Genomic DNA, 14,693 nt, shown 5'->3' with positions numbered 1-14,693 from the left:
TTTTGAACCCGTTTTTGCTGTTGGTGTTTTTAAAGTAATTTAATGGAAATATCTCATAAATAAATTGTCAATTCTTGACATCTGTGCTTCATTTCTGATGACTGGATTTCTACTTGTTTATTAGTTGGCATAATTAGCAGGTATCTCCCTGCAGACTGCAGAATACAGTCATTAGTTAAGAGCATAGCACTTCACCCTCTTTTCCAAATATGGTCATTTTAGGCTCAGAAAAAACAACATGCCAGTGGCTGAAATACTGTTTTATCTGTTAATATTTAGGAAAAATGTGGAGTTTAGAAACTAATGGGATGGTTTCCACATGCTTGCTAGTAAGAAAAAAAAAACAAAGAACAAAACAAAGTGACATTTTAACAGCAATGAAGATGTAACGTAACCACTAAACATCCAAGTGTTCAGCCTGCAACTTCTACTGCAGCTGGGCAAATGCAATGCAAACATTTAGTTAAACAGAGACGAGCTGTGAGCCATACTGAACACAGCAGTCTCTTTCATTATTTATGTCCGACATTACATTACGTCATGAAACAATGTCATTATGACAGAGCAAAAAGGGAGTGTAGGGGATAACGGAGAAGCAGTGCTGGACAGAATCCCAACCACTCCAGACAAGTGGATCGGCCTTGTTATTTTGGATCTCAGTGAGTACATAACACAGACTATTGGCTGGAATTACCACAGCACATGGTTTAAGACTAGAGAAGGGCACTGCACTTTTTATTAGCAAAAAGCAACCTGACTAATCAAATCAGACACAATAGACACTGTAACTGACAAACAAAGAGCTGACAGGCTGTTAGAGTCCTGCTGAGAGCTCTTCACAAACAGACAGGTTAAATGTTCAGGTCAGTGCTCAACATCCACACACATCATTTATGCACATCTGCATTTCATAACCGAGTTGGATTTGAGTACTGGGTATGTTAAACACATAATTGGCGCAATCTAGTGTTTGATCCGTTACCTAGACCCAGTAGGAATTTAATTTCATCTTTCTAGGTTTTTGCCTTATGAACAGTCTAAATCAGTATGGAGAAAACAGCATTTGGCCTCTCAATTTCCCCCAGTTCTTCCACTTTTTGCTGTGATTTTGCATCTTTTTGTGTTTCATTCCGTTTCTCTCTGATCTTTTTGCATTTCACTGTGGTGATTGTTCCTGTTGTTGTCATTTTGCATCTGTGTTAACTGTTTGTTTTTAGCTCTTTGTTTATTGTTTTGTGTCTCCCTGTAATTACTTTTTTGTATTTGTTGCCATTTTGTATCCCTGTGTGCTCATTTTGCATCTGTTTGTGATTGTTTTGAATTTTTCCGTCATTTTGCATCTTTTTGCAGTAATGTCATTGACTTTCCAACAAGAAACGTTACCCGAGCAGTCATGGGGCCTGTGTCTGCTAGGTCTGTTAAGTAGTCCATCCATCATATTAAACTGAAAAGAAAACATTTGTCATCTGGTGTTTCTGCTGCAAATGTGTTTACCAGCACTAAATCAGTGCCATGTTTGTTTTGGCTTTGCTTATTAGTGTCATATATACATTATACATGTATGCATATATAATGCATACATAAATATGTTGCTAGTTTTGCACTAATGCTTCTCTGTGCATGCATATAAGAGATAAGAGGAATATTAGTAGTGTACACACAGCTGCAGACAGCATACGTGCTGACATCTGCTTTTAACCGTCTCTGTAGTTGTACTGGGTCTCTGTCCACACTTCTGCATGGCTGACTAAAATCATCGGAGTTAAAACTATCTGATGCAATAGTGATCAAAACTTAGTAATGTTATGACTGAGTGAATGACTGAATTATTTCTAAACACGGTCCTCACTGGATGTCTTTGGAATTAAACTCAAACCTAAATCTAAACGCCGAGATCACTTCTCGCAGCACAATCACAGCAAGAATTGTGTTGTACTCTTGACAGGCAGGTAAGAATGTCCTTGGTGAGTGCTGGCCTATGAATTGGTTATACTCCCAGACTGATAATGCTTTTATGAATATAACAATCTCTTTGTTCAGCTGGAGGGTGGAGAATGCGCCCTCCTTAAAAGAACATGAAGTAATAGGACTTGGTTAGGAGCCACATGGTGATGTTCAGGCATCAGAGCTTTTCCTCTGCGACTCCCTTTGTGGTTTGTGGCTATGTGTAAGTGGAGATCTCTGACAGATCCAGAGCCTACAGGGGACATTACCCCTTTAGTTTAAAAACAATACAAAGTTAGTCACGGTCAGCATTTGCAGCTGCAGTACAAGTTCAGATAAATTAAATACTTTACAATTTTTTTACCTTACAATGTAAAGCAACTTGAGGCAACTGCTGTTGTGATTTGGTGCTATTTAAATAAAATGGTATTGAAGTGAAGTGAACCGTAATCCTAGCATCATGCTATGAGAAGAACATTTTTTGGCAAGGGATTAAAAATCACATGCTCCAGTCTTGGAAGTCTGTAATCCTGATGGCTAATCCAAGGGAGTTCTAACAAAAGGTAAACAAGCTAACAAATGAGGCTCATGTTGTAGTGAAAGTCAACATTATACTTCCTGTTTACATTCCCGAAGGATTATGACAAAGTTATCAGTAAAACAAAATTAAGACCAAGAAGATACACAAAATCCAGTTCTTCAGATTAATCAGAATCCATTAATACTATTTTCACTGTAAGATATCAATATTTCTGTTACTCTTATATGCTGAAGTAAAGTAATTAAGGATATGTCTTCTGCGTTGAAACTATGAATAAAAAGTCATTGCAATTTTGAATAATGACCAAGGGAAAGATGAGTAGAAGTGCAGTTATCCTGATTTTTGACTTTTTCCCCCCGATCGCTTCATCACTAATTACTGACAACCTCTAATTTGGCCTTGACAACCAGTTTAAAATACCGATCTGCCAAATGAGCATCAAATCATTTAGTTTGAAATCTACAATTGACATGTAAATCACACCATCTGTGCTGCTGTGAACAGAGATCTGCAGAGAGTTAACCACAGCTTGGAATAGACAAAAGTTTTCCAGTCTTATTATAGGATTAAAATCTTTTTCTGACTCTTTTTTTCCTGATAAGATAAGAAATATTGTAGCTATCCCATAGCCAGGAAATTCTTCAAATATCATGGAAACCTTTAATGTTTTTCCTAGATGTGAAAAGGTTTCTCTATTACACGAGATAAGAGAATCTAGAATTCAATAAAGATGATTTAATCCAACAAAACCCCAGATAGAAGGAAAAGAACAGATAGTGACTGTGGGGGTTGTGATTAAAAAATATGTGTCATTTATGATTTCTACCAAAGTAACTAGGGTCTGTTTAAGAGAAAATGAAACATTTAATTTGATTTTACATTACTCTTGCCTACATACAGTAAGTGTTACACTATTTATGTGAATAAAGAAACCATGAAGTATTAAAACAAATTCATATCAACTCAAAATATAGTTAAAAAATGTTAAACTAAGCACTATTGCTTTTAGATGATTTTGATTATTCAAACAGCAAGCTGCTGGAAAAACCTCTTCTAATAATACAACTTAGAAATGTTGTCTAGATTAAGTGAAGGATTTAGGGAATAAGAACAATTGTATGAACATTAAAACGACTTCATTTACATAGATTAGTGGTTTAATATTCAGTTAAGTTCAGGAATGTTAAGATCAGCGTGTACCTTTCCGTGTTGGCCGAGTCTCTCGTAGCAGATAATTGCATCTTCCCAGAGCTCCAGCCTTTCATAAATGAGTACAGCTGAACTGATGCAGCCGAGATCCATCAGAAGGCTGGCCAGCTGTTTCTGTACACAGGGAGAGAATAAAGCGAAGACGTCTGAACCATGTTGAGGCTGCTGGCATGCTAAGGTGCTCACTATGACAACGCTAATAGAGTGACAGAAGAGGCACATTTTATATTAGCATGCTAGAAAGCTAACATTCATGCAAAATACTGTTTGCAGATCTTTAACAACTTCTATAACCATGAAGGCATATAAATGCATCTGATGACGAAATCAGATAAAACTTGCTCTGACTGACTGATATGGAACAAAATATTCTATACCAATAATTTATAATTTATGTCCATCCATTTGTTGTATGTATGTATGTATGTATGTATGTATGTATGTATGTATGTATGTATGTATGTATGTATGTATGTATGTATATATATATATATATATATATATATATATATATATATATATATATATATATATATATATATATATATATATATATATATATATATATATATATATATATATATATATATATATATATATATATATATATATACACACACACACACACACACACACATATATATATGCATGTATGTGTGTGTATATAAATAAATAATCTATCTACATTCAATTTCACTGTGTTAGTTAGTTCTGTGTGACCTGTGTTAGCGTTAGCATGGAGAAATATAATATCAAAGTGCTTCTAGCAGTTGTAGACTTATGGGAAAGAAGACAGGAAGACTCTATTGTTTTATTCTCATTTATGATGAATAGTTATCGTAATTTACAAAACGACAGTTATACTGATAAACTGAACAGGAAAATATTTGCTATGGTCACAGACCAGCCACATGCTGATTTTTTATATATTTTTTTTTAAAGAAAAATGCAAGTTTTAAGACATTTTTACGCCGGGTTCAGACATTTGGGTGTCTGCAATTTTTTTGTAACCATCCACACTCATCTGTAAGACATTACAATAGTATGATGCGCCAACTACTGTACATCCATCAGGCAGGCTTGAAAACAGTGTAAAAGACATGAGTGAAGATCCAACCTCACCACTGTAAGAAATCACAAGTTTTTAAAGTACCATGAAATTAATGGAAATCAGTGAAACATAGGGAAGCAACTGATGGCATGCTTTAGAAACTGGTTAGTAGCAATGTAAAATATACACTACCTGATGTGTGGTTATTGACCAGAAATGTGCAAAACCAGCTGTAAGTAAACTATAAAAATGGCCTCACCCTAAAGGCATAAAAATGAAATGGCTTGTCATGAAAACGAAGTGTGAGACGGAAAAAGCAGAAAGCCACCCCCGGCAGAAAAATGCATTGCAGTACCTGCTGCAATCCTCCTCCTCAACAGACTTTCAGCTCCCCAGACGGTAATACAGACTCTTCAATTCCAACTTCATTGCTGTTATCAGTTATTACCGGCTGCCTGTGTGATGTTTCCTCCCAAACTGATTTCTCCCTTTCTCCAACACTCCTCCTACTTCAATCTTTCTATTACTGCCTATTCAACCTCTTCTCTTTCCTTACCCTACCTGGGACAACACTGCTGGCAATAATGTCAGCTGGATCTGGCTGATCACTTGCTTAATGGTGCAACATAGACACAAAGAGGCAAAGATTTTATCAAAATATGTCACAGCTAGTTTCTCCTTTTCAGGTGCAATTTATTTATCAAAATGTGGCCAATTTGCCCAGCTGGGCCACTCTGATGTGGAGTTTTCCCTGTGACTGAGTGGGCTTCCTCCGAGTCCTCTGGCCTCCTCTGAACTCCATCCTCCCACAGCCTAATGACATGCACGTTAAGTAAACTATTGATTCTAAATTGGCCATGGATGCAAGGCAGATAAAGTGCTTAAGGTGTACAGGTGTGGTTAAGGTGTGAACTCCAGAGGTCAACTATCAATCTAGTATAAAATTCCCATACACATAAAGTGCTTCTACATCCAGTAACTCGCTATAACTTTACAATGGGATTAAAGGTGACATTAGAGTTTTTGATACAGATATGGGGGCAACTTTTGTTACTCTAGCAAACAAGAAACCTTAAACAGTGGTATGCAACACTCCTTTCTAGTTCTATTATGGAAGAACTAACGTAATATAGGTAATATCATGCTTACTCCTTAACCTGACATCTCGGAGTTCTAATGTTTTTTTTTTATCTGAATTGAGCATCACAGTATGTATGCAGCCAAAAAAGTTATTTACATACACGGTTTTTAAGTATGTAAGTTAGATGAACGTTTTTACAACAATCAAGCTGTTGTCACTCGGTGCTTTTCTGTTTTTGTCATGTTCTCTATGAAATAAAATCATCATATCATTACAAGTAGCTGATGTTCTCTTTAAGACTGTAGAGCGGATGTGTACGTTAGCAAACTGGAAATCTTAACAGACAATGTGGCAGCAAGGAGTGGATTTTCTTTTAAAATTTAATCCAGTATAATAACAATTATGTCACATGCGCTGAGTAAGCAGAGAAGAACTTCAGGGTGATAAAGTTTGTTCTTGAGAGAGTCAGAATTTAAATTAGGAGAGTGCTGCTGAGAGGTGCCCCTCCATTAGAAATGCAGATGAATAGAAGCTCTGACCGCAGAATCAAATATTATCACAAACATTTCTCAATAGCCAAAAAAACGTATGAAATCTCATGAGAACTATATAAGCTAAGGACGACCTGCCAGAGAGGTGGAAAGATTTGTCTCAGACAATGATAAATATTTGTCTACATTACATTTTAATGCCTTAACGTGCTGGCCAAGAGGAAATTGGCTTATTGACCAGATATCTGCCTTGGTTGAATTATGTAAACAGATGATGTCATGTAAGAGACTTTGTGGTTAAATGTAACTATGCCATGAGAATTAAGGCACTTGAATTCTTATTAAAGGCAAAGAATCTTCATTATAAATAACAGCTGAACTGTCTTGTGTTTAGTGTTTTCTTTGAACATTGTGCCAGCAGTGACCAGTACCAGTGTTCTAGTGGTACACCCACCAGAATCATAAGGTGATGTAAGCTATTTGTTACTGGTGACCAAAAATGTTCCAAGCATGCCAAAAGAATGGCAACGATAAAGCCAACAGAGCTGATTGTTGCATTGCTCTTCGTTCTGTTAGCCAAGAACAAACAGCAGTTAAGCATTATTGATTATAACCTTTGACAAGGCTGCTACTTGAAGAATGCAGCACGTGGGCAAGCACTAGAACAGCTGCTCTTTTCCCCTACACCCCGCCCTGGAGGCCTTTTGTCGTATTGTTCTGTCCCTGTTACGGGCATGACACCGCTTGATTTCAATCCAAATGTAATATTAATTTTAATCTAATTTGCCATTCACTTATCTATGCTTAAAGAGTTAACTTAATTATAACTTTGGTTATCTCTACTTTTTCTTTAGTTTATTTTGAAACAAAAAAGGAATTTAGAATAGGACAAGACAAGGTATGATAACAACAACATTAAGTATACAAGCTATGAGCTCTGGAATGAAAGAGGATGAAGTCAGCCCTGTGACAACATTCACAGTATTTAGAAAGTAGCTCTCAAACCCTTAACAGCAAGCCTAAGGGGCGTGTCAGCGGTTTAGTGAATTCTTGTTTTAAGGACAGCAGACGCTTTTTCTTATGGTAGAACAATCAAGGCAAGGTTTATGACCAAATAACAGCAAAAATGTTATTGTATTCCATCTCAGGTGCACTTATGTGACATTAATGCGAATTATTCAATCTATGCTTAACCGAGACATTATCGTTTCGTATCATCAGTGACATTATTAGTCTCTGTCCAAAAGATCTTTTTAATGATAAATTTTAAAAAACACAGACTCTCACAGTCAAAGTGAATAAAGTGCTAGTTAATTTCCTTTTAGTTTACCAGACGGAACGTTTTGGAAAAAAACAGAAAGGGACCTAATACCTGGACAGCCCATCTGGGTGGTGCTTGGCAGCAGTAAAAGACTTTGAGGCGCTCCGTCACAGGACAACTCTTGTCTTCAAAGTGGTCTACTATTGCCTGGAAAAGAAAGAAACTCAAATAAAGAAGGAAACCACAAAATGTGCTGCAGAGTCTGTAACAACAGAGTTCATCCCCCAAAATGACTGAGTATTACTTCCATCAGTTGAAGATGTAACCAGTATCTTTACTGCTAGCAGTGCAAATATATGTATATATTCTGTGCCATTGACAGGGTTACAGGGTCATTAGGCATGAAATGGGCAATGAGAGGGAACATTCATGGAGACAAAGAGCAAATAGTGAACACAACTCTTGTAGCCTACAGCTGTTCGTTCTCCTTTTATGATTTTGAATTAAATAAAATGCAAGGAGGAACAAACAGACACGTTTTGTGGTTTCCTTCTGCCACCATCCTTGCAGAATCTTGGCATCTTTTCCAAAGGGTCAAAACTGATCAGATGAGCAAATTAAAATCATTGAGACACGTTTTAAATGTCCCCCCCATACAAAAAACGTGGTTTATCTCCAATGGTACACATAAAAAACACAAAAGTAAAGAGGAATGTTTTTGTAAACACAGAGTTGTTGCTAATAAATTAGAAAATGGCAGTGGAAAGCCAACTTTATTAAATTAAATAATTGATTGCTCGTTTTGGGTTGTGGGAGAGTTGCTGCCCCATCCGAGGGAGTTGAAGCACAGCATCTGCTGTGATGAGGACATTGTGGTACAGATAAACATGAGCTAGAACACGAAGCCCTCAATTTACCGCTTGATCTACGTTCCAACTCTCAGTTATGTTCTTAAGCTCTGCGTAGTGGCCAAAAGGATGAGGCTGTGGATAAAAGCTGTCAAAATAAGCTCCCTGGGCTCAGCCTTTAGAGGCAGGATGAGGAGCTCGCACATTTGGAGGGAGTACAGCTACTGCCGCTTTGCACTGATAGAAACAGCTGAGGAGGTCAAGGCATCTGATCAGGATGCTTTGTGGATTCGTCACTTTATAGGAGGCAGACCGAACAGTCAGGAGCCTCTAAGGGTAGTCCCATAACCTTCTGGAGAGATCATTTCTCTCTCATCCAGGATCCTCCATAAAAAAGCCAAAAACCATTTTATCTGAGAGACCCTGTTAGCCTGCTTTCAAAGAGAAATTATCTCAGAGCGGACTGATGGGCAGACTGATGGATGATCCTTATCTTGAGAACTGGAATTATTTATCCAAAATCAAGCAAAACAACGTAGAACAACACTACATGCCAAATTGATTTAGATGCATGTCATCATATAGAATGAAATAGAAACCAAGTGCATTTTATTTGCTCAATAAGCTTGAGACCTTTATAGGAAACCAATCCAACTACACAAAATCACAAAATACATCTTAAAAAATGACATTCACTGCTTACAACTTTACTCTCTACCAGCCCAGGCTGTGGCAGCTAAAACAGCCTCGTTTTACTTCTGTAAGGAAGACTTGTCTGCAAACTATGTCCTCGAGTCCTCCGTTTGCGGCTTTTTTTTTTTTAATAAACCCATAATGCACCTTGTGCTCACTCTTTCAGGGATGTTATTGATCAACATCCACAGTAACATTTGGAGCTGTGCAGCATTAATGGTTTGGTTTGTGCTCAGGGTTGTTTGGAGAGAAAAAGAACAAGGTTACTCAATAACTCACTGGGACTGTGAGTCTGCAGAGCTCTGCGGCTCTTAACTTTGTTTGTGGTCACACTAATTTTCTTATTCTGTAACATGATGGCGAAACCATTCACAGATGGGCAGATACAATTACACACAAAATGAAAACACAGCAACAAACAGTATCCTTGGATGGACTTGCACTAGAGCAAAAACCACTCATGAAATCAAGGCTGCAGAACTTCTAGAAGCTTCTGCCATGATACGCGAATTGTCTTCAAAAACAAAACAAGAAAACTAGCTTCCTTCATTTCAAGCAGTTCAGATTAATACTCAAAGTTCAATTAGATAATTGAACTTTGATAAACCTTTATGATTATTAACTTTTTTTAATGGGCTGTGATTTAATTATCCAAATCTGGGCAGGGCAGATAAGGAAAGCATGTGCATCCGCAGAGTACTGTGGAAAACCTGGCCTTTGATTTTCCTGCTATGGTTTTCACTAACATACCACTCCCCAAAGGTGATCAGGTGACCAAAGAGGCCACTTATATCCACTGTCACATTTATGAAACAAGCCTTTAGAAGATGCTGCACTCTGCCCACAACCAAGTGAATACAGCACACAAAAAACTGACGAATTGAGATTCAACCAGTGATTTGTTATTATTTAGGTGTATGAAGAATGGCAAGAAAACATTCAACATATCACAGCAGCAGCCTGGACTTTCTCCATGAATTCATGGAGCCTCAATTTTGGATATCAGAAATACGGGTTCATTAATCCATGTTTGCAGTTTTCTATTCTCCAGTTTTGCTCCAGTGCCCTGTGCCCACTACAGGTGCAGATTTCTGCTCTTTGCTGATTGGAAATTATTTCTGTTATTGACAGCTCATTGCATAGCCCATGATGAGCAGACTCATCATTCCAGATGTGCAGCTGATTGTGAGTCAATCAAAAATCATGACTCAGACGACTGTTACCAGGTGTTATCTCCTGACAGCAGGTAGCACACTACTAACTTACATACGTTTTTGGAATGACATTCATTTTTCTGATAGATGCAGTTACAATACAAACTATCCAAAATAAACAAGTCACAAGAACAATGTTTTTACCAATTCCAAGACGATTCATGTCCCCGTCTGCCTCCTTGGGACTGGAGGTGGAATGTTTGTACTTACAGACCCTTTCCAAAAAATGTGAATATCATGGAAAAGTTTATTTATTTCCATAATTCCATTCAAAACATTAAACTTTCATAGATGATAGATTCAGGGCCCACAACTTAAACGATTTCAAGTACTTAGTTGTTTATTTGTACATAATTTGAGCTTAGAGCTCATGAAACCCACGAAAACAGGCAGACAGAAGATTCAAGAATCTGGCAGAGATCCAGAAAGAGTGAAACGAGGCAGGAGTCAAAGCTTCAAAACCACTTCTGAGTCTGAGCCAACGTCGGAAGCGACTCAACTGGGACAAGGAGAAGATAGACTGGACTGTTAGCCAGTGGTCAAAGGTCCTCTTTTCCGATGAAAATAAAGAGTGCCTTTCATTCGGGAATCAAGGTCCAAGTGTTTGGAGGAAGACAGGTGAGGAACAGAACCCAAGCTGCTTGAGGTCCAGTGTGAAATATCCGCAGTCAGTTATGATTTGGGGTGCAATGTCCAGTGCAGGTGTTGGTAAACTCTGCTTTCTTAAATCCAAGGTCACCGCAACAGTCTACCAGAATGTTTTACAGGGCTTCATGATTCCTTCTGCTCAGGATCTGTATGGAGATGCAGATTTCATCTTCCAGCAGTACCTGGCCCCTGTCCATACCGCCAGAAACACCAAAACTTGGTTTGCTGGCCATGCCATCACAGTGCTTGACTGGCCAGCCAACTCACCAGACCTAAACCCCATTGAGAATATATGGGGTATCAAGAGGGAAATGAGGTCCACCAGACCCAAAAACAAAGAAGAGCTGACAGCAAGCATCAAGGAAATCTGGGCTTCCATAACTACCGGGCAATGCCACAGGCTGATTGCCTCAATGCCACGGCGCATCGAGGTAATGATTAACGCAAAGGGATTCCCAACCAAGTATTGAAGATGTACTTTCAAAATTATAAGTCAAACATTTTGATTGATTTGATGTGATCCTAATTTCTATCTTTTCTTTCTGCAAAAACTGAGAAGTAAATGGTGATGTCTTCACAGTATTCTAATTTTTTGAAATCCTGTTTTTGTGGGTTTTATGAGCAGGAAGCCCAAATGATGTACAAATAAACAACTAAGTACTTGAAATCGTTTAAGTTGTGGGCCCTGAATCAAAATGTATGAAAGTTTAACGTTTTAAATGGAATTTTGGAAATAAATAAACTTTTCTGTGATATTTTAATTTTTTGGAAAGGGTCTGTATAGCAGTGACTGGCATTATTTTTGACATATGGTGTGATAGGTGGTGGTGCTGGAAGAGACTCTGAATCTTATTTCAACAGGGCGACTTGTATGGCCATTTCTACAATAAGCTGGATTGATTAAGGCAGGCAGACGCTTGCACACACTCTGCTTTCTGTTTATTTTGACCTTCCACCCCGAGTAGATATTTACCTGGGTTTGCATCATGGCTCTTTCTACACATCGGGATTTTCCTTTTTCCAGTTTCGTCCTGAGGCAAAGTGCTGACACTTGCACTGGCCAAAACTTGGGTTCGGACAAAACACACTGCGGAACAATAAAAGAAAAATAGAGGGTCAAAGATAACACTTTATTCACATCATCAAGGAACACATGATTGTGTGCAACAACAGTATCATTCTGGTGACAAAAGCCAAGGAGCTCAGGAAATAGTGCTTCATCCTCTAATCAGAAGGTGGCTCAATCCAAAGGTCCGAAGGATAGAATTGAAGGGATGCATTTAAGTATGTATGGCCGAATGAAACGTGACTTGTACGTAAAAAGTATTTTTCTTTATTTTCTACTAACTATTAAACCCTTAAAAGCAAACGCAAGCAGATCAATCCAGATTCATAGTCCATAAAACCAATTACATTACACAAAAAAGAAGCAAATGAAAAAGCAAACCTGGCATTACCTTCCCACAAACATAGAACTATACAAGAGCTTTATATACCTGACAATACAAAGATTGTTGTATTAACAAATCTGTGTGTGTGTGTTTTATTTATTGGTGAATATGGAACATGACACACTCATTCAGCACTTCAAATTACCGACATCCTTCTGAACAAGAAGTAAATTGATGCATAACCAAGTTTTCTTTTAAACACAAGCATAAGTTAAAGGATGCTTTGCCCCAAAAATCATAGCTTACAGATGACAAATGAAGTATAGTACTCATGATTTTAGTATAAACAGTATAAAACAGTACAGAGACAAATAATAACATTAATAACCTAACATTATTAGGTCAGAATTGTCTTTTTTTTCCTTATCAAATTCTGCAGCTTTAATAATAAGCTCAGAATGCATCCATATGCACTACTAAAATAGATAAGACAGGGATTGAATTGTAAACTATAAACTGATCTGTGTTGGTCTGTTTCAAAATAAAGTGGATTATACAATATTTGTTCCTCCAGTATTCAAGTTATTACTGTTACATGTTGTGTATATAAATGTGCACAACTTTAAAGGTTGTCACAGATGGATCTCGCTTCTGATTCTGGGTGTAAGTATTAAACTAGACGATGATCAAAGTGAAGATTAGACATCAGTATATAGTTTGGCAGCTAAACCCAAAAAAGATCTCTTTGCTTTTAGGTTTTTCAGTCTGTGCAAGTATTGTCCCAGTATCATTCCAGTTTAGAATATTCTCCAAAAGCTGCCTTGCACTGAGCTGCAGAAACAAAAGTACAGTCATAATTGAATGCACTGTGAATGCACAGTGTGCTACATAAACAATAATAGGTTCACCTTTTTGACCTTTACAGCATATACTATATTATTCTGGTGGAACCTGAACTTTAGGTCTAATTGCAATCTTATTAATCAAGTAGTATTTTGGTAAGCTTAGTTTTTGTTACCGCATCCCTTCAGATCTTTTGTTTTTATTTTTATTTTCAGTTGGGACTGTATGGGCGGGGATGCACTGCTTACGAGTTTGTTTTGTTATGGTTATACATGGGGAGGGCGGTGGGGGGTGAGGGTTGGGGCCCATATCTTGACTGCAGAAGTATGGAGAGCACCAGAATTAAGCCGCCTTAATTTATTCAAATGCAAGACAATGGAAATGGAAATGAAAAGAGTGTGGATCTGACCTTTTGTACATGGAATGTTAAAGGTGTAAATGAGCCTGTTAAGAGAGGCAAAGTGTTATCACACTTGAAATCTCTTAAAGCGGATATTATCTTTTTACAAGAAACTCATCTGAAAAATGCTGCTCATAATAAACTTGGGTGTAGATGGATTAATCAGGTGTATTACTCAACATTTTCTGCTAAAACCAGAGGGGTAGCTATATTAATTAAGAAAGATACTCCGTTCAGGCACACTTCCACTATAGCTGATAAGAATGGTAGATATGTATTAGTGACCGGGGAGCTGCACGCCATTCCGATTATTCTACTGAACATTTATGGACCTAACCATGATGACCCAGAGTTTTATAGAAAGGTTTTCAGCTTAATTCCGGATATACCTAATAATAATTTAATAATTGGAGGTGATTTTGATTTAGTGTTAGACCCATACTTAGATAAATCCCTCTCCAAAAAGAAAAAAACAAAACAAAACACATTGTGTAAAGGTAGCAACTTTATTAAAACATATATGAACAATATGAATATTTGTGATGTGTGGAGAACTTTAAATCCATCAGGTAGAGTATTCTTTCCACTCTTCTGCACATAACGTTTATTCAAGGATTGACTATTTTCTGGTAGATGGAGAAATGCCATTATAAACGATAATGCCGAAATCTCACCTGATATATTATAGGAAACGTTTAAAGCCTATATCAGGGGGTGCATAATATCATATCAGGCCTCACAGAATAAAAATAATAAACTAGAACAGTTAAAATTAGAAGAAAATGATCCACGATTTGGACGCCAATAATGCAAGGGCTCCCTCTTTAGATAAGTACAACACTATTTGTGCACTAAAATATGAACTAAATCAAATACTAACCAGCAGCATTAATAGAGCGTTCACCTTTGTAAGACAGAAGTACTTTGAATTTGGGGACAAGCCACATAAGTTGTTAGCTAGACAGCTAACAACTTATGTAGCTGTCTAGCTAACATAAGTTGTTAGCTAACAGGGCTAGCTAACAACTAGCCCTGTTAGTTAACAGCTAACAACTAACAGAATGATTCACAAAATTAG

At 37.4% G+C, this 14,693-nt stretch overlaps 1 protein-coding gene across 1 annotated transcript in view; it reads right to left on the bottom strand.

The window, feature by feature from the left end:
* Positions 1–14,693, bottom strand: part of ttc27 (tetratricopeptide repeat domain 27) — an 84,954-nt gene that overhangs the window by 27,015 nt on the left and 43,246 nt on the right. The window contains exons 10-12 of the mRNA XM_082558117.1: positions 11,955–12,068; positions 7,690–7,785; positions 3,686–3,808 (exon numbers count right to left, since the gene is read on the bottom strand). Coding sequence (XP_082414243.1) covers positions 3,686–3,808; positions 7,690–7,785; positions 11,955–12,068 — 333 coding nt within the window. The remainder of the gene's footprint in view (positions 1–3,685; positions 3,809–7,689; positions 7,786–11,954; positions 12,069–14,693) is intronic.

Source organism: Aulonocara stuartgranti (genome assembly GCF_965226115.1).
Source record: "Aulonocara stuartgranti genome assembly, chromosome: 13".
NCBI lineage: Eukaryota > Metazoa > Chordata > Actinopteri > Cichliformes > Cichlidae > Aulonocara > Aulonocara stuartgranti.
Note: the sequence above shows the minus strand (reverse complement) of the source record. Positions and strands in the feature narration are given on the sequence as shown.